General features: G+C 40.8%; 2 protein-coding genes across 5 annotated transcripts in view; one reads left to right on the forward strand and one right to left on the reverse strand.

Moving 5' to 3' along the window:
• The window catches only part of LOC308311614 (metalloreductase STEAP3-like), a 351330-nt gene that overhangs the window by 308767 nt on the left and 22554 nt on the right, over positions 1 to 20009 (reverse strand). For 2 of the 4 annotated variants that reach the window (XM_080758366.1, XM_080758365.1), the window contains exons 7-10: positions 19258 to 19383; positions 17178 to 17292; positions 16493 to 16555; positions 16130 to 16250 (exon numbers count right to left, since the gene is read on the reverse strand). In XM_080758366.1, coding sequence (XP_080614492.1) covers positions 16177 to 16250; positions 16493 to 16555; positions 17178 to 17292; positions 19258 to 19383 — 378 coding nt within the window. In that variant the 3' untranslated portion in view covers positions 16130 to 16176. Of the gene's footprint in view, positions 1 to 15841; positions 16251 to 16492; positions 16556 to 17177; positions 17293 to 19257; positions 19384 to 20009 lie in introns of those variants that run through there. The other 2 variants (XM_080758367.1, XR_013963690.1) reach the window with 2 other exon arrangements.
• On the forward strand, positions 302 to 14456 carry LOC308311618 (secretin receptor-like). Its single transcript, XM_080758372.1, has 12 exons — positions 302 to 388; positions 2689 to 2784; positions 4064 to 4170; positions 5155 to 5261; positions 6654 to 6786; positions 8805 to 8958; positions 9606 to 9666; positions 10891 to 10960; positions 11075 to 11166; positions 11915 to 12053; positions 12213 to 12254; positions 13979 to 14456. Exons 2-12 carry the CDS (start codon positions 2700 to 2702, stop codon positions 14222 to 14224), a joined length of 1236 nt encoding a protein of 411 aa, XP_080614498.1. The 5' UTR covers positions 302 to 388; positions 2689 to 2699; the 3' UTR covers positions 14225 to 14456.

The raw sequence follows: 20009 nt of genomic DNA on the forward strand, positions 1-20009 counted from the left end.
TTTGCCACGTTTACAGGATCGAAGCTTATTTGCTTTTATCTGTGAGAGTTTTCGATTTCTTTTTGTTTGTTCGTTTTTGTTAATTATATTTATCTTGATGTGAAACCCGCGAGCAAGAAAAACGTGAGCTCGTAAAAATGCACAAAGTGGGATTTTTCGGAGTTTTCATGATGTACTACACATACACACAGGTGAGAAGTGTGTTGTTAATATACTGGTATTAAGTTAATTATGTTTTTTTAATAATGTTTTTAGACAATTATGTCGTATTGATTGCTTTCATTACAGGCAAAATCCTCCCCAGAGTGTCACCCTCATGCCATTCTTGGGAAAGAGGAAGAAATATGTTTGAGGGACTTGGTGCTTTTCAATACGTCCAAAGAACCTGGTGAGTCAGCCTAATATACTGATTGATTGATTCATTAACTGATTGTTTTAAGTATTCATAACAGTTTGCAGAATGGGTACATTTCATGAAAGCTCAATACAAAGACTGTTGCTTGCTGTGGACGACACCCTGATACACTTGTTTAGAACAGAACTTTTTCAATTCAACAGAACATTTAGAGACGTACGTACTACGTCTTATTTTGAATAATATATAGGTCTATAATATTTTTTTAAGTTGCTATCACAAATTTGCCTCCTAGACTAGGAATAGGATCCACACTTGAGTATGCAAGCATCACCTGTTTCATGTAATTCTTTATTGACATCTTGTGGTAGAAAAGGGTAGGGCATGCATATTAGAAATAATCTAATAAATTTATGTATAGACTAGAGTTTCTTCATTTTTTGATTGATTGATTGATTGATTGATTGGATTTTGTATTAACAGTTTGTAGAATGGGTACAGTTCAAGGAAAGTACAGGTCAATACAAAATCTGCTAAGAGGATAAAACCAGAAAAAGCACTAAGGACGTTTGACATAAGGGTCCTCCATTTTCAATTCATCAGAACATTTAAAGACATACATATATACAGTACACTTCTATCCAAAACAATTATATATAGGCTATATAAAAAACATCAAACAGTTAGAAAAATAGGGGGTGGGTCTTTAACTTTTTTGCAGGGGGCAGTCAGTTGTGGAATTACTCGGCTACCTAAGTAGTAATGCCACAATGTAGATTTACAAGTAAAAGTCCTGCATTCAAGATTTTACTTAAATGAAGTAGGTATTGGTATCAAAATAGTCCAACATTACTAAACATAAAGGTACTGAATTTCAAATGTGATGAGGTTATCACATTTGGAAAAGTGGCTATGGTTGTGGCTAAAGGAGTGTTTTTCGTGCAAAACAAATGCTTGCAATGGATTCCGAGTCATGAAAACCCCATATAGTTTGACGGTTTGACCCCTCGCTCTGTACATAAAGTAGAATGACAACATATTGGTGAAGAAATGTATTGGTAAGGAATTTATTCCCAGATTGTAACTATTAACCCGTTGAGGACGGGAACCCCTTTTGGTGTTTTAAGCATAGCAGATCTACAAGCTCATACTGTGGCAAATCTTTGAATAAATATTCTTTCAGAGCGAACGTTTTAACTCAAATCTTTGCTTCTGGGAGGGTCCCTGCCCCTGGAACTACATATTTTTAGATGGGGGGTCCGCAGCCACATACATATCATCCTGGGGGTCCTTGACATGAAAATGGTTGAGCACCACTGACAAAAAAAAGTATTTGGATTTAGAAGACAAAATTTATTTTAGAATGGGCCTCAGGTCTATCCCCTGACTAAGTATGATAATGAGTGTATTGACCCACGTGACGTCACAACGGAATAAAGTCGGGCAATTACCCGACATAGTCGGGTTACCACTGGCAACCACACCATTGAAGAATTCACAATAGCAGTACAGTCCAGAATAAATGACTCTAGACCAACTTGTGACATGATGCTATAATAAAAGCAGCAAAGTCTGTCTCTAAATATCACCAGTAAGATAGACGCCCTGATGGTGAGAACCCATCCGCCCGGGTGACGGCAGACTGCTGGGCGAGCGCTGGCGCTTTGGCATGCAGGGTCAGATCACTGGCCATAATGGAGCGTGTCCTGAGTGTACAGGGTTTGAGGAGGTCAGATCAACATGTGGAATGTCAGAACAGGTCAGCTCCTTATATGGAGATCTAAGGGTGGCAGTGGGGGCAGTGTCTTGAGTGTACAGGGTTTGATGAGGGCCCAGGTAGGGCCGGGCCTTAATCTTCGGGTCTGTTGAGTACTTTAGTTTTCGCCGGCTGCCGGGCACAGCTGCACAAATTACTTTTGGGGGGGCCCGTCTACAGTTTGAATGGACAGGTATCAGTCAAAAGGGAGACAACGAAGAGGAAGGACGGGTGGGGAAGGATCAACATTGATATGGAATGTCAGAACAGGTCAGCTCCATATAGTTATGGAAATGGGTTTTAGGTTTGAGGTCAGATGTAGAGTTGCTGGCCGGCTCCATATATGCAGATCTAGGTGATGATCCAGTCTTCTCCATGTATGGCGGGAAATGCAGGTTTTCATAGTAAACTGCGACCTACAGTTAAACGTTGGCCATAGATGCTTTTTCAGTAGTTCACTGGTTCCTGCCAAGGACCCCTAGAATGACATGTAGACTATTTTTCCCACGGACCCCCAGCTGAAAGTGTAATCTTGATGCCAAAAATAAAACAGTATTTTTGATTTGTGTGGTTGGAGACTGCAAGGGCATGTGGGACCACTTGAACTGCTGGCCGCATGCCACTGCCGGGGACATGGTGTCACAGCCCTGTCCAGACTTCTTCAATTCTGAAGGTGAGACACTACACACACCCACGCTGCCACGCACATGAAAACACACACACACACACACACACACACACACACACACACACACACACACACACACACACACACACACACACACACACACACGCACACAAAGGGAAATGCACAAGGACACAAAGTACAAACATTATGGGTGCAGTTACTGTATGTTACAATCACAAGCTTATGACATACATGTCTTGGAATCATGATACAGCAAGAATGTCACTCAGCAACGTCTCTAATAGCCATATTCGTTCACACAACGGATCTCAGGAGTCTCATATGGTGGCATAGACAGTACAACACCTCGCAAGTCCTTCACACACACACACACACACACACACACACACACACACACACACACACACCTTGCTATTTGTCACCTGTTATCATTATCTGCCTTCGGGCTAATCTGTTTCCATTAGATGCTGAAACAGTTTGTCTTTTCAGGGTGTATCTATCCCAACGTTAAGCCATAAAGTTATGTACACAGAGATAGCGAGGACAGATGGGTCATCATCACACTACAGTAGATTTATGTCAGCAGACGAGTATGATAAATGCCACCGGTGTCTATCTGCGCAAACACAGGCCTTTATTGAAGAACCTAAAAAGGGAAAGTAAATCTGGGTGGCACTTTCTTCACTGGACAATAAGTCATCATCTTCACCAGGGATTCTCTCAAACTGTTTATTTCCAAGGACCTCCCCAGTTTGGAATGCATTACACCAAGGACCCCTTGACGTTGAGAGTTAATGGGCCTCTCACACACAGTGGTGGAAAAAGTACTCAATTGTTTTACTTAAAAGTAAAAGTACCAATACTGCAATTTAGAAGTGAAAGTACGGAAAACGGTACTTTTTGGCCAAAAGGGGATTTTGTTTCCACCGGAAAAAAAAAAACTTTTAGTTACTCCACTGCACCTTCTACCGATATTGCCCAGAGAATTGCCTCATAGAGAATATTTTTCCTCCGGTGAAAAAAAAACCCTTTCTGGCCAAAAAGTACCGTTTATCCGTGTGGTGGGGGGCTCAGAGTGCGTCCACTAAGGAAAGTAGGCTTTCTCATGACACAACCCGCCTTTGTTTAGAAAAAACGTTCTTTTTATTTACGCTAAAGAGGAGGCTGGTCTGCATTCATGCGAGCGGCAGAAATTGAGAGTAACATAGCTCTAAATGAAACGCATTAGAGCTATGGACCAGAGCTATACGTGCGTACGTGCGTGCAAGTGCATTGATAGTTTTTTTTGTGGTTCGTTCGTCAGGGAAGGTGTCTCGTAACTGCACTGTGAAAGGCTGGTCAGATCTTCTGTTGCCTCATGAGGACGCCTGTGGATTCACCTTCAATGAGATGTTCCAGTCTCCGCCAGAGGTTTGATTTTATTTATTTGATATTATTCAAGATACAATTCACCAAAGTGCATAGTATAGAATTCATTCCATTGTGATTCAAATAAATAATTACAGCATATGATATCTCACTCATAAAACATGTGTTAAAATGCTAAAATCACAGTAATAACAACATTCACAACAAAGACTGTCATAAATCAGTATACAAAAGACAATAAATAGAACACTATTTTAACTTGCCCATCAGCCAATTCTTCAACAGATTTTAAAAAATGTTCCAAGACTGGGCAAATTAAATTTCCCTTAGGACTTTGTTCTAATCCTCCACCCCTGTAATTTTCAATGAGCTTCTACCTACTGTACCTTGATACCTTTGTAATGCACACGGGCATGTGTGTTTGTGTGTGCGCGTGTGTCCTCACATGTATAGTAGAATTTGAGAAAACAAATTTTGAGTTGGGGTTACGGTTAGGATTAGACGTTAGGTTTATAGGGTTGAAATTATTCCTGGGCCTTTTTCGGTGTCGCCGTGCCGGGAAATGCCAGCTCTACAAGCTCACAACATTATATCGAGTGTATTGAGGGCACTGTCTCTTTGACTATCTTATCCCATATCGACATGAGACCGATTCTGCAAATGTCTTCTAAATCATGACAGTTTTCTGAAAAACCAAATGTTTCTATGTCAGTGGTTCTCAAACAATTCCACGTCAAGGACCCCCAAAGATATATGTAATTGGCTGCCGGCCCCCCATCTGAAAATATGTTGTTCCAGGGACCCCCCCCAGAAGCAAACATTTAAGTTGAAAATGTTCGCTCTGAAATAATATATATTCCAAATGTGCGCCATATTTTCACGATTAAAAAAAAAAAAGTTCTCGGTGCCGTGCTATGAGCTTGTAGATCTGTTATTTTTCAACACCAAAAAGGGGTTCTCGCCCAGAATGGGTTTAAATACCAATCCCATATAAGGCATCAGTCTGTTATTTTTCCTTTTCTGCAGTCTCCAGACCACATGTACTTCTACTACGTGAAAGCTATATACACTGTGGGATACTCCCTGTCACTCATCTCTCTCACCATCGCCGTGGCAATCCTCTGTATGTTCAGGTAAGCAGTAAGCACTATAAGCAGTCTATGTGTATAGGATCATAAATGACCACCTTGCGTCATTTATGATCCTATAAGTTATCAGAGTACACATCGGTCTTTAATATCAGCCTGGTCAACAGTGGTGGAAGTACTAGTAACTAAGTTAATTTGCTCATGTACAGTAGTGTATACTTTAGTAGAATTGTTGAGGTACTTTTACTTTACTTGCATGACTATGTCCATATAAATATAATACTTCATACTTCTACTCCACTACATCTCAGAGGCAAATATTGTGCTTTTCACTCCGCTGCGTTGCCTGACAACTTACGTTACAAGATACTGTAACGTTTTTTTAGCGCACCAAGCTGGAATCTCACTTGGAGGAGCCAGTTACGGCCGGGTCTATTTGCAGGGTCGTTATAATACTTTGCAGATTTAGCTCATTAGTACTAAACATTTACAGCTGAGCTGAATCTGCCACAAAACCATGGAGTAATCTTTGACTTGGCTAGATCTTTTGAGGACCAAATCAAATGTCAAATTGGCCTACTATTTCGATCGGCTCCGAGTCCGCTCTAAAATATGGCATTTTCTCACCTCTCTCAGTTTAGAGATGTTCTGTCATGCTTTTATTTCCTCTAGGTTAAGATTATTGGAATTCATCATATATACCACTCTCAATCAGCAGGCCCTTGAACTTCTCCAACTTGTACAAAATGTGTCTGCAAGACTTTTAACCAGAACTAGACAGAGAGACCATATAAAAAACGAACTGTTTTGCTGAATAGGCTCCCTGTCAGAAGATCTACTTAAGGCCTTTCTGTGGCTTCTTACATTTCTGAGCTTTTAAGTTTAACGTCATAGCAGCAGTCTGTCTCGCAGCCTCATGTCAGAGAGCAGACTTTCTTTTAGCTGTTCCACTCAAGGGACACATCTAAAGGATGTGTGCTCTTTAATGCTTGAGCTCCTCCACTTTGAAACAGCCACCTGATACTCTCCCAATGGCAAAATGTCTCATGTTTTATTAACCCATTTAGACATGAGGACGATTCTACAAAGTGTCTTCTAAATTTCTGAAAAACCTTGTCGTTCTCAAACATTTTCATGTCAAGGAGCCCCAGAATTATCTGCATTTTGCCCGCCGACCCCAATGTCAAAATATGTTTTTCCAGGGACCTCCCAGTAGCAACGATTTGAGTTAAAAACGTTGGATGCTCTAATTGTTCAGCACTTAACGTTAGTACGTCATTATTATCATATGGTGGGCGTTGAACACGACTAAGACATCTCTCCTGTGTAATAATATTATTGTGAGATTCAGTTTAGGTAAGGGCACTTTTGCCGATATGTTCCAAACTTTTGTATTCATCCAGATACTGTATAAATATCCTAAACATCTGTATCCAGGAAGCTCCATTGTACCAGGAACTACATTCACATCCAGCTGTTTGTGTCCTTCATCTTGAGAGCCATCTTCATCTTCGTCAGAGACTCTCTGCTCTTCACGGACGAAGAGTTCTACCACTGTGACTATTACCCAGTAAGAAATTATTATTATAGTACCCGTAACACTTTGCATAGCACGCCACTTACTGTATACAAACACACCGTTTACAAATAGAGCACCGAAGTCCTGACGTAACTCGCTCATCCCTTCGATTCCCCTGGTTCACGGAAGTAATTTCTCTATGGAGAATAACATGGGCTCATCTTAAAATCGTTTCATATAAGTGTTGTGGTCCAAATATAAACAAGCTGTCTCGGCGTTATTGACAGGGAGGTGTCTCTGTATCGTTTGCAACAGTCAGTCACTCATATATGATACAGTCTGTTTCTAGCTAAAATGCAACTAATTCAGTAGCAGTAACATTAGCGTTTTCTCTCAGTCAGTTGATTCTTCATATCCATATGAGTGAAACGGCTAGATATTAATGAACATGAATAAGACTGTTTGCAATTTCCTCAAGTCAAGCAAAGTACATTGAGATGGATTGATTGATGTAAGCAGCACGTGGTACTGTCGACATAGCACAATAACGTCCCGTGGACTCGTTTCCATTGTGCTCCTTGTCCCTGGCCTCGAGCAAGCAGGCAGGCTCTATAAGTTAGATTTTTAAATAATTTCAGCAAACCCGGTTCAAATCCGGGGTGGAATAGGACAGTTACGTAGTGTTGCTTTAAGTTCTGTGACAGTCCATATAATTGCTGAAGGGCAACAGTGAAATCTCCTTTGTGTGAGCTGCTCAACTCGCTTGTAAAGTATGAAATGAATCCTCTGTACTCCCGGCACGCAGGCGCAGATAAACAACCCTAAAATGGATTGATTTACGAGTAAAGACTGTGCTTTGGAGCGTGTGTGCTTTGACAAGCTAAAACCACCAAGTAATGACAAACGCCATAAAGTCTTAACCATGACGAGCTAATATGACAAGCGTAATGCCTGCTGTAGAGGGATCTGGAGTAGACCACCGTTTCCCAGACACTGGGTCGGGGACCCAATTCGTGCCCACAAATGGGACTCATTTGTATGGGTCACTATAGTAAAAGAAATGCACAATCCATACATTACTTTAAGTACATTTTGATGCCAATACTTTTGTACTTTTACTTTTACATTTTCAATTCCGTACTTTTACTTGTACCGAAGTAGTTCTAAATTGCAGTATTGGTACTTTTACTTAAGTAAAACAATTGAGTACTTTTTCCACCACTGGTAGAAGCTCACAACGCGGATTTAGACATGTCATTTCTGCCCTGTGTGTGCAGTGCAACTGCCATGTCAAAATAGCCGATCTACAAGCTTGTAGATCTGCACAATGACTACTTCTACCTTTTGGTACTTTAAGCACATTTTTTGATGCCAATTCTTTTTTTTTTATTCCGGCCTTTTACTTGTAACAGAGGATTTCTATGTTGCAGTCAGACGGTATTGATGATACTTTTTTTTCACCTAAACATCATCATTGATGTTCATTGTTTAGTCTTGCAATGCCATTGGTCATGACATTTGCATATAAATAAATAAATACCCCCCACAGAGGCACAAATTCACACAACTTCAAAATCTCTGGACTGCATTTTTTTAACCCTGAAAAAAAGTAAGTAAAATGCCTGTAATATATATTTTTGTGATCGTTAGAATGTCTAGATTAGAACATTTACATAATTTCCTCTCCAAAGTCCTAGTAGTACAAAGTAGTAAGGAAGCACTGTTATACTTTAGCTATTGAAAAATAGCAGATCTACAAGCTCATAGCGCATTCGAGCTTGTAGGTCTGCTATTTTTGAAAAATCGTGAAAATATAGTGCAAATCTTTGAATATATATTATTTCAGAGCCAACATTTTTAACTCAAATCTTTGCTTCTGGGTGGTGTCCCTGGAACAACATATTTTCAGATGGGGGGTCGGGCGGCCAATCACATATATGTTTGGGGGTCCTTGACATGAAAATGTTTGAGAACGACTGACATAGAAACACATGGTTTTTCTTTGTCATAATGTTGAAGTAGAATCTAAATGGGTTAAGTACAACATTTGCGTACCTTTCCCCCACTAGGTGGCGTGCAAGGTGGTGCTGCTGTTCACAAACTACTCCATCCTGGCCAACTACAGCTGGCTGCTGGCGGAGGGACACTTCCTCTACACGCTGGTCAGCAGGTCCTTCTTCTCGCTGAGGAAGCACCTGGCCTGGTACGTCGTCCTCGCCTGGGGTACGTACAGGGACGGCACATAATGAATTGCATTTTTATAGCACTTTTCCAAGTGCTCAAAGCGCTTTACAATTGTTCATTCATTCATACATTGGGAGGTGAAGCAGCGAACAGAACAAAAATAATCAAATGCAGGGCATTTCTTGACAGAAAGTAGCAAAAACTTTGCAGATATAGAAAGAGGATAATTCAAGCTTTTCGTACAGCTGCAATGTTGGTGAGTTTAACATTGGTTTAATTGCAATCAGAAAGGACTTTTCTGTTTGGATGAATGGGCTGTCTAGGCCAGAAAGTAGTTTTTTGCCACTCAGTGGGCGTTCCCGCATAACTTCCAGGTACGATGATGTCACGTGCATACCCTCTATTGAAAAATAGCAGATCTACAAGCTCGTAGGAGCTTGTAGGTCCGCTTTTTTTTTTTAATCGTGAAAATGTGACGCAAATCTTTGAATATACCTGTATATTCTTTCCGAGCAGACGTTTTTAACTCAACTTTTTGTTTAAGTTTAAGATAATGCTAAGGAAAAGGAAACTGTTTGGAAACCGCTGTGCTATATAAGTTATCTTTAATTAGATGTAACTGACACTTTATCATTTTGCTTAAATGTACGTTCCGATTTAAAGCCGGTTGCGTTTCTTTGCTGCAGGTACGCCGTTGATTGTCATCATCTCCTGGGGTTGTGCCAAATACTTTTATGAAGATGAAGGGTAAGAATAATGAACGTTTCACTTATATTTAGACCATCCTCTTGGTTCTTAAAATCTAATTCGCTCAGAAAACAAAGTGCCATAGTCTATTACAGGAAAACAAAGTGCTATAGACAGTCATGCAGTGTATAGAGCACCTAAGTCCTGACGTCACTGTCAGTAGAGGGTGTCAGTCCACAGGTTTGTGTACTTTTTATTTGCATTGTAATCTCCATAGGGGGATTTTAGATCGCCTCATATAAGAACTGTGTTTGAAAAATAAACCGATCACCCTGGCCTTTTCACTCATATGGATATGAAGCATTGACTGAAGGTGGAAATGTACAAATATACCCAAAGAGTAACAAAATAAGCGTTAGAAACGAGTCAAACAACCCAGAGACTACATTTCCGTGTAGACTGGGTTGCTGCATCTGGCCATCTGCCCGTCGCACAACAGAAACGGAATGTTAATTACTTTTATTTTATTGATATTTAATGTTTCGTGGTTAGTACGAGTCGAGTCACCACCAGCTGAGCTTACGTCAACGAGGAATCTCAGGAACGCAATGTGTTGACAGCTGGGCGTGACGTATATTAGCAGCGACATTGCCTGTAGTAGCATGTAGGTTAAAGGCTTTTGCGGCCACATTAATTGATTTCGTCGACTAAAACTAAGACGAAAAATGTTCGTCGACTACCTTTTTTCACTGACGAAAACTACAGTAAATGGAAACTAATTGAAAACTAAGCTGTGATGACTAAAACTAAGACTAAATATACTGGCAATTTCGTCAACAAATAAAAACTAGGGGACTAGTGGACAAGAGATCCAGCCTAAGTCATTTTACAATTGGTTGCATGCTGAAAATAGCCGATCTACAAGCTCACGACGACGCGTTGTGGGCGTGTAGATCAGCTATTTTCAGCAAGTCATTACGATCCGCCAAAACACATTTTGTTCGACTAAATCAACTAGATTTAGTCGACTAAAATCTTATGGTGGACCACAATGGAAACAAGCCTAACAGCTTTCTTGTGAATTTATCCTTTTGAAATATATTTTCAATAAAGTATTCAATCAATCAATCAAATGACATTTAGTCGACTAAAATTTGATTAACCCTAAAACATTCCAGGTGACCGAATGAACCAAATGAAAACTATTCAAGAGACTATGACAAAAACAACACTGATACACAACGAGAACAGTGTCGTTTTCTCTTTCGTCCCATTGCCATAAAGGTGCTGGGAAACGAGGAGACACGAGTGGATCTGGTGGATTCTTCGAGTGCCAGTGCTACCCTTCATATTTGTGAGCAAAACTGTAAACCTTGTTCCCAGTCTTTTCCGCATGGTTTTATTTATTCATGAACTTGTTCTGAAGTTATATTTGACCAGTAAAGTAGCATTCAGATATCAATTCCAGATGAACCTGGTCTTTTTCATCGGCATCCTGAGGATTCTGGTGGGCAAACTGCGTCAGTCAGACGGACCCAGGAATGAATTCAGTCAATATAAGTGAGGCTTCTGATAATGTACATTTGCTACAGTTACTCAAGTACTGTACTTAACCCATTTAGGCCTGACATCGAAATTTAAAAATAAATGTCTTGTGTCTGAAATACCTATGTTTCTATATCAGTGGTGCTCAATATTTCATGTCAAGAACCCCAAAAATTATATGTAATTGGCCGCCGACCCCCATCTGAGAATATGTTGTTCCAGGACCCCCCCAGAAGCAAAGATTTGAGTTAAAAACGTTGGCTCTGAAAGAATATATTTTCAAAGATTTGCACCACATTTTCACGATAGCAGACCTACAAGCTCATAGCACAGCACTCGGTGCCGCGCTATGAGCTTGTAGGTGTTGTTGTAGATGACCCCCAAATTGACACTCATTAGCCTGTGGACCCCCATTAGACAATATATGCCAAGATTTTCACCGATTTTCATTTCAAGGACCCCCAGGTTTGACCTGAATTACAATGTATATTGTAAAATGTGTACAAATGGAACCAAATGGACACACTCTGAGTTACAGATCCAGAGAAAACGGTCAGGATTTAGAAGACATTTTATAAATCTCGACATCAGGCCTAAATGGGTTAATTGTATTGTTCTACGGATTGTTTTCTTTGAGCAGGAGACTGATCAAATCCACATTCTATTGTTTTCTTTGAGCAGGAGACTGATCAAATCCACATTCTATTGTTTTCTTTGAGCAGGAGACTGATCAAATCCACATTCTATCGTTTTCTTTGAGCAGGAGACTGATCAAATCCACATTCTTCCTGGTGGCACTGTTTGGGCTGCACTACATCCTGTTTGGCTTCTTACCCGTAAAACTCAATGGTTTGGTGTTCAAGATATGGAACTTTGCAGAACTGGCTCTGTCATCTACACAGGTACGAAAGTGTGAGTCCCCCAAGTGGGCCAAAAAGTTCTGATGTTTCAATATCTGAAACAGCCTCTAGGTGTCACCACTCACCAAAACATTACACAAGTGCTTGTGATGTGTTTTTGTCAGATAATATCCCACATGTTCTCTCTTCCATTTCTCAAAGGGCTTTGTGGTGGCTGTTCTCTACTGTTTCACTAATGGAGAGGTAAGAAACTATATGTGCATTGGGGATTGTATTTATTTATTTCAAACCAATTTAAATGTGCAATATGAATCATTGGATGATGAAAATACTATGACCTTGATCCAGTGTTAATTTTCACAGCTAATTCTTATTTAGTAGTTAACAGACCATTTAGTTTTAGTCCCATTTGAGTCATCTGAAATTATTTAGTCTTAGTCTGGTCTTTGTTCTGCCCTGGCAATTGCGTCCTAGCAAGACTTAGACAGACAGATAACAAAATGAAGGTCCAGTCAACCGTTTTCCTCAAAGTATGGCTTTACTGGGAGGTTCTTCATAAAATTGTAAAACTGTAACACATAAACAGAAAATATACATATCACTGAACGGCGTAAGGCAAGACATTGTTACCATAATAAAATATAGTAAGTAATTTGGCATGACCATGAGTGGGAATAATGTAAATAATAAGTCCAATACTGTTCTACATTATGTTTTCAAGAGTCCAGAAAGGACATCCACCACATAGGTTATCATTACCAGCAGCAATGATAAAACAAATAGAGTAACTGTGAGATATGGCAACATAAACAATAAGAATTGTTTTCAGAGAAACTCAATAACTAATATTTTACACTCTGAAACAATCCACATTTGCACTGTGTATCACACTCACGAATAAATCTGCTCCAAGGTTGGGACGCAGAAAACAACTCTGGGACCTTGTACACACTGCTTGTATTCACAACGTGACTCAGAAGTTAATGGAGGATAAACAGGAAGTAAAACGTGTCACCTGTAGTCATAGAGTTATTACTGTAGTGCAGTGAGGTCTATGAGGGAGGTAGCCTATTAGTGACTGACTGCCATCTATTGACAGGATTTGGTACCGCAGTTAAAACGTCAATGTATTCAATAATGCTTGAATGCCTCCACAAAGATTGTTACAACAAAACACCAAGATCATTTAAAACATAATACATATTTTGGCTTTTCTCCTTTTTTGGAGACAGAACAGTCTTAGTCGACTGAATATCTGCTACACAGATGCTTTCCCGGTTTTAATTGGTTAACTTGAATATCCGTTGGCAAAGAGAGGCTGAAAAACAACAGCATCGTCATCTATAACCTAATAGGCCGGGCGTCTGAGGAAGTGCTTTGGTCTCGAAACATTACTATTTAAGAGTAAACTGAGCAGAAAACGGTGTGGGCTCTTTTTATTCTTGAACTAAACATGAATATCCGCCCATCTCGTCACATTCTCTGCCCCATCCCAGAGCCATAGAGTAAGACAGAGTTACGACATTGAGGGGGGGCAGAAAACTGAGCGCCGTTCGTGCAGCCTGGAGAGTGACAAGCTGGAGTTTGAAATACATTGTTTTCAACGAGGGCGGCACAATTAAGAGACTATTGTAGGCATGTGTGCAACATGACAACTGTTTAAAAGTATTGTACAGTGACAACTAAAGTCTCTGTAATGTTTATGTTGTACTATTACTAAAATACGATCTAAAATTAAGGGATTTAAGATAATTTAAGCAGGGCTGTTGCCTGAGTCCAATGCATTCTGGTCCAGGACTTTGTCACTGTTCGCAATGCTCTTCGGCAACAGAAGTCTATGGAGAAAAGAGGCGCCATTGGACTGGCCCCGGGCCCATGAAGTGAACGGAGTCGTCGTATATAACTGTCTTACTCTATGGCTCTGCCCCCCCCCCCCCCCCTCCTCCTCCTCACCTCTCCCCATGCAGGTGCAGAACGAGATCCAGCGACGCTGGAGGAGGTGGCGTCTGAGGCAGAACCTCCCCCACCACCGGAGCCCCAGGAATTACCACGGCTCCATCAGCCAGAGCGGCGGCGGCTCTGCTCTCACACAGGTCACCAGCCTGCTGCTGCCCTGCACGCCGCCTCCTCGTCCTCCTCCTCCACCTCCTCCTCCGCTCGGCGCTCCGCCCGCAGCCAGCCAACGCCCGCTGGACAGTGTCGTCCACACGTGACTAAACTCGTGTGAGCTTGTAGATTGGGTTTTTTTTTGGGGTGGGTGGTGAGCTATATCTCACAAGAGATTTGGGGCCCTATTTTCATCAGTGCCCCTTATCCCTTAACGTCTTTGCCTTTTTATTTATTTTTTTATACCAATTTTAAATACATTTTAAAATGGTTCAACTAGCCGATCTACATCGAGACGTGATCAACTATTTGAAACAATTCAAAAATGTTTTTCAAAATAGAAAAGAAAATGGCAAAGAAGTTTAGGGATAATTGTTGTAAGGCAGGAGTACTGGTTCTTAAACGTTTCAAGTCAAAGACCCCCAAAATGATGTATTTGGCCGCGAACCCCCATCTAAAATAATAAATGTGTGCCAGGGTGGTACCCGCAGAAGCAAAGATTAGAAAGTTAGAAATGTTCGCTTTAAAATATATAAAGATTTGCAGAAATTGTCAAGTATTTTTGTTCCAATGTGGAACATTGCTTTCTCACTGAACAGTGAAAAGAAAACAACAACATTAGTAAGTGTATTATTTAAGACTTTAATTAAATTTAAAGACCTTTTTATTAGGCCCAACTCTACAATAAAATAAAAAATGAGTAGATAAAATAAGTCGATTACTATGTCAAAAGTAAACAAACTAGCCAAAAGAAATTCCAAACCTACCTGTTAAATATTTAAAATATCTACATCTATTAACCTATTTTCACTGTCAAAACCTAAATTGAGTCAATTAAAACTGTCCAAATGTTTTTTTTTGGGGGGGGGGGGGCATTATTTTGGGAGGTTATTGCCTGAAAAGGTCTGAGAACCATTGGCCTAGACGAGTAGACGTACACAGTAGTGTGTGGTGGACAAAAGGCGAGAAACATCTGCCGGAGTGTTACAAATGCATTTCTAAAGGAGAATGTGCCATGAACACAGTTGCTGGAATAAAAAGGAGCCTGTCCATTCCATCCCATGTGTCGACTTCTCGCCGGCGTTGTGAAACTCCAGACTCTCACTGACAGATGGCTTTGAGCAGAGGAGCTACTTGGGGGATTCACAACGTATACCACAGAATCCCAGATATTCTAATAAAACGGTATCTCTATAAAACCATGGCATGTTGGGAGAGCCCCCAGTCAGCTCAGGGTCACCGGGATCTTCTTTGCAAACTTTTCACCCTTGTATGGGACAGAGAACTCTGCACGGTCCAGCCATGTGGCCATATGGAGGCATTTCTCTGCAGAGAAACAGTCACCTAATAGGGACTGTGTGGATTTCAGACTGTTCCCACAGACCTTTGGAAGCAGTGTTTATCAAACCCTTTTAAATTTCAAGGAAGGTTGATATTAATTATACCACGGACCACCGGATTGTGTTCATTGAACTCCGACAGTATACACATGGATTAAAGTCCTCACAACTGATTTCAGTTTTTTATGGCATGTTGCATGGCATGTACCACAGCGATAATGCTTTTGACAATCGACAGAGTAGTCGCGGGTTGTGTGAGATAAGCAAACTATGCTCTTGTCTTTACCGATTCGGGTCTTCATGCCATGACAATGTCATCCTATATACACTACATGTTTTATGACTGCACTTGTTTTCCTTTCAAAATCAATGCCAGATATGCACTACCTTTAGTCAAAACGATTTATTATTGCACCATGCAATTCATTGTGTATAGATTAAATAAATTACATCAAGGTTACAGGGGGTTGGCAAATCACTGACATTTTGTTTTAACCGTTACTTGGAAAACCAAATGGCTGAGTGGCAGGACTTTACTACTACACAGGTACTGTCAATGTGAAGGTTTCTCATGTCCACACAGAAAAGCCTGTCCATCAGGTAGTCCAATAAATACAAAACAACCACCAACAAATCTTAGCAAATGCAAAAAAATGTTCTTGTTACTGTTTATCTGTGAAAACACTAGCAGGCCATTGTTAATCCAGCGTCAAGAGGATTTACAGGCCATATTTTGCCTTCAGCTCCTCCACAAAATCAATGTAGGCAGTCATCGCTACGTCTTTGGTCATACCTGGAAAACACAAACGCCTGTTAGTCCTCGACCTTCAGTTATGTTCCTAATCCATTAAGAGCTGAGGCCGGTTCTACAAACGCCTTCTAAATCCAGCGAATTCCAGTGAAAGTGCAGCGTCAGTAGTGGGCAAACTTTGACAACTAATGCAACTCCACAAAACGTCTGGAGAACTGTCCCGATAGAACTGTCTGATAAAGTGACATGGAACCATTATTATCCAGGCGTTTCATTTAGCCTACCTTTCTTTTCATTCCAGGCATCCCATTTTGCACGGCCAGCAAAGTCCAGCAGTCCTGGACGATCTGGAAAAAAAACATTAAAGTTTTATCTAACATATTGTTATCTAGGAGTGGGAAACATTTCACTCCCGTCTCCATCAATGTCTCCCTCTCTGAAAAGTCATATACTGCATATCTGGCAAGTACATAGAAACATACTTTTCACACTTTTGTTTTGGACAGGATTTTAACCACATGAAGCCCAGCACCTCTCTTTATTCTGGGCATGTCTTAAGGTCGCGAGACATGGCCAAAGCATTTCCGGGGGTCCCATGCAGCCAAAAACGTTGAGAACCCTGGTCTTAATAGACATGGCAAAAATAGTACAACTATTTTCACTAAAGACCCTTTGGTGTAGAGGGAATAAAAAAGGCGACCCAAGTGCAGGCCCCTGGGAGTTTTACGAGGTCAAGTCAATGCAAGATTCAGCATAGTCTGTCGAGTAAAACCTCATAATTTCCAAAACTGTTAGTTTTTTTTACTTTTTAAAGCAGATCAAATTCAAGAGCAGCAGATCTCAAGTTTGAATAAATAATTTACAAGAAAAACAGAAAGTTTGAAAACAGACATAAGAGGCATGGTTTCTGCCCAACAGCAACGGTAGGCTATATCAACAATATCAAGTCCATATAGTAGAACAGCTCACCGAATGTAAGGTCTCCAACGGTGGTCTGCTTGTACAGGCCGTAGAGCGAAGACATCTCGGAATTGCTTGGCTTAGTCTTCAGTCTGGTCGCCTCGTCCGCGGCTTTCTCAAAGGCCTAAGATCACACACAGACATGCGTCACCTCAATCTGAGAACCCATTGTCAACAAATAAAGGAATGACAGTGCCCTCTTTTTGATGGAGTGGAACAGTCCGTACGTCGAGAGAGAGAGAGAGAGAGAGAGAGACTACCCCTTAGGAAATGTGCCCTTTTGTTAGATTGTGTAACGCAAGATGGACACGATTAACTGTAGCAGCACGATTCAGAACCTGTTGGGTAAGAAAAGTAGGGTTAATGCGTTCACCTTATCCCAGGACAGGTAGGAGAGTAGGATTTCTGGTTTACCAGTGTTGCTATGTCTGCTTATACGAAGCCATGTTGGGCTCATTTTCAAATTGTAGTTGCTCATTTTTGGGCTTGTATTTTTAAACCAGTGGTTCCCACATTTAGTAACTAGGGAAGAAGTGGACAGATATTGAATGAGGCAGCACACACACACACAGGAAAAACCTGATGGCGCCGCACTAGACAAGGGGCCAAGAATAAGGTGAAACAGAAGGATGTCAAACACCTCCTCTCTTGTGAAACTTAATTGTGCTAGCGCTGAAACTAGCACAGAGTGATTTGTAATGTCATGTCCTGTACACCCGCCTCGATCACCATTAGATTAGCAAGTGGCCTTGATGACACTGATCCTCAGCAACTGAGCTGATCTAGAGCCCTATAAGAGCAACACGTCTGTCTGTGGATCCACTCTTACAGCACTGTTTAACCCATTCTGACCTGAGATCAGATTCATACGAGGTTTCCACTGGACACACACTGGTCTGATTAACCGATTCTGACCTGAGATCAGATTTAAAAAATGTCAGTCGCTCTTCGATTTTTCAAAAATAGCAGACCTACAAGCTCGTATCGCGCCATTCGGTGGCGCGATATGAGCTTGTAGATCTGCTATTTTTCAATAGGTAAAGCATAACATGATGCTAACACCAAAATGGGTGCCCGGTCAGAATGGGTTAAGCTGGTCCTGTGAAGAAAACTTTATGAGCTGGTTAACATAAAAATAAAAACTAATCTTAGTCTCTGTCCACTGTCCATGTAGTCTTCCTTGAAAGTATTTTGCTACCAGCGTTCCAGTGGTGAAATCAAATATCTTAACGATTATAATAGATTACTTTGGTAAGCTTCATTATAATTGACAAAAGCGATTAGTCTGATTAACCACTTAAGCCCTAGTTCATACTTTGTCATACTGCAGTCACAGTGCTGCCCAAACAGGGGCACAGACGTTTGTCAGACATACAACAGTCCGACAGGTATTAGTTCGACAACACCATCGAGTTCAGAAGTCCTAGAATGTAAGAATCAAAATGTATCATAACTTCATAACCTTCTGGAGATAAGGGGAGGAGGATAGGAGAGCCTCATCTTCATCTGCACTTGATCCTGATCCTGTGATGCACAACATCATGTGTGTGTGTGTGTGTGTGTGTGTGGCAGCACACCCAGCAAAGAGTTCAGACTCAGGCCAGGTGTGACTGATTAAATCAACCATCCCTATACTCACACACACACACTCTCACACACACACCTTCACCAAACCAACACCAAAATACTGTACGGTAAGAATCAGGTTCTGCCAAATTAGTACCAGTATGTTATGATAGATACCCATTTCGTTCTGATCAAATAAAAGTACCATTTAGTATATAGTGTTACATTTCATACACTGCAGTCAAAACGAGAGCCGATGCTCAACACACCATTTCCATGTTGTGTTACAAAACAGCACAGCACGGTGCGACCCACATCACTGAGACTGTAGTGTAATGCAAAGCAATTCCTGTCAATCACATGAAAGGAATCAGAAATAGATGGGGTCACCTAATTTGTTGTAAGTTTGTTGGATAACTTTAAAAACATCACACAGACATGGAACACTTGCTTTAAACTCATACTATTCTCAAAACAACAGAACAAATACTCAAGTCATACTAGTAACCAGGACATTACTTACAGTTCCAGATGACATGTTGATAGCTATAGACAGACTGGCACACCTTGCAGTGCTGTGTCCCAGACTTCCCCAAGTAGGCCGTCCAACCAGTCCTGCAGCTGGAAGACGTTGGCTCGAGCTGCGTTCCTATTGGATGGATTATAAGAAAAGAGGAGGAGTCTGTCAAGTCAACAGACGGGTCAACCAAATGAACCTGTATTTGTGCAACTCACTCACCCTCGTTTGGGTCTGGGTTTTTTTTATGTTGAGCGTAGCATTGTCAGGAGATCAACCACCAGCAGACATGCAGGCCAATTTCATCTAGACTCCTAGAAGAGGTTGGTGTTCTCTCTATGGCTGTAGTTCTCAAACCATTTTATTTATTTGTAAGGAAGGACACCCATAATTCTGAGAGTTACAGACCACAATGAGAACCATGAGTACAGGTCATGCTCTATTTGAAAATAATAAACATCTGAACTGATCCTAGTCTTAGAATGGCTGATATTCCATCTATTGTATAATGTATTATGTATTCCATATACAGTACAGTATACAGCCATAGAACACAATGGATGGATTCATATCGGCAGAATTCTAATGTGTAGCATCCAAACCCGATAATAAACTGCTGTAGTCTTGGGTCAGCTCACCTGGGCTGGGTGTCATTCATTATTATTATTAATTATTATTAATCATTAATTAATTTGAAGGTTCTGGCAGAAAACATGTACCGGTATTTGAGTACTATATAGACGAATACCAGTCTAAGG

The sequence above is a fragment of the Protomyctophum bolini genome, assembly GCF_963924005.1.
Source record: "Protomyctophum bolini genome assembly, chromosome: 24".
Taxonomy (NCBI): Eukaryota; Metazoa; Chordata; class Actinopteri; order Myctophiformes; family Myctophidae; genus Protomyctophum; species Protomyctophum bolini.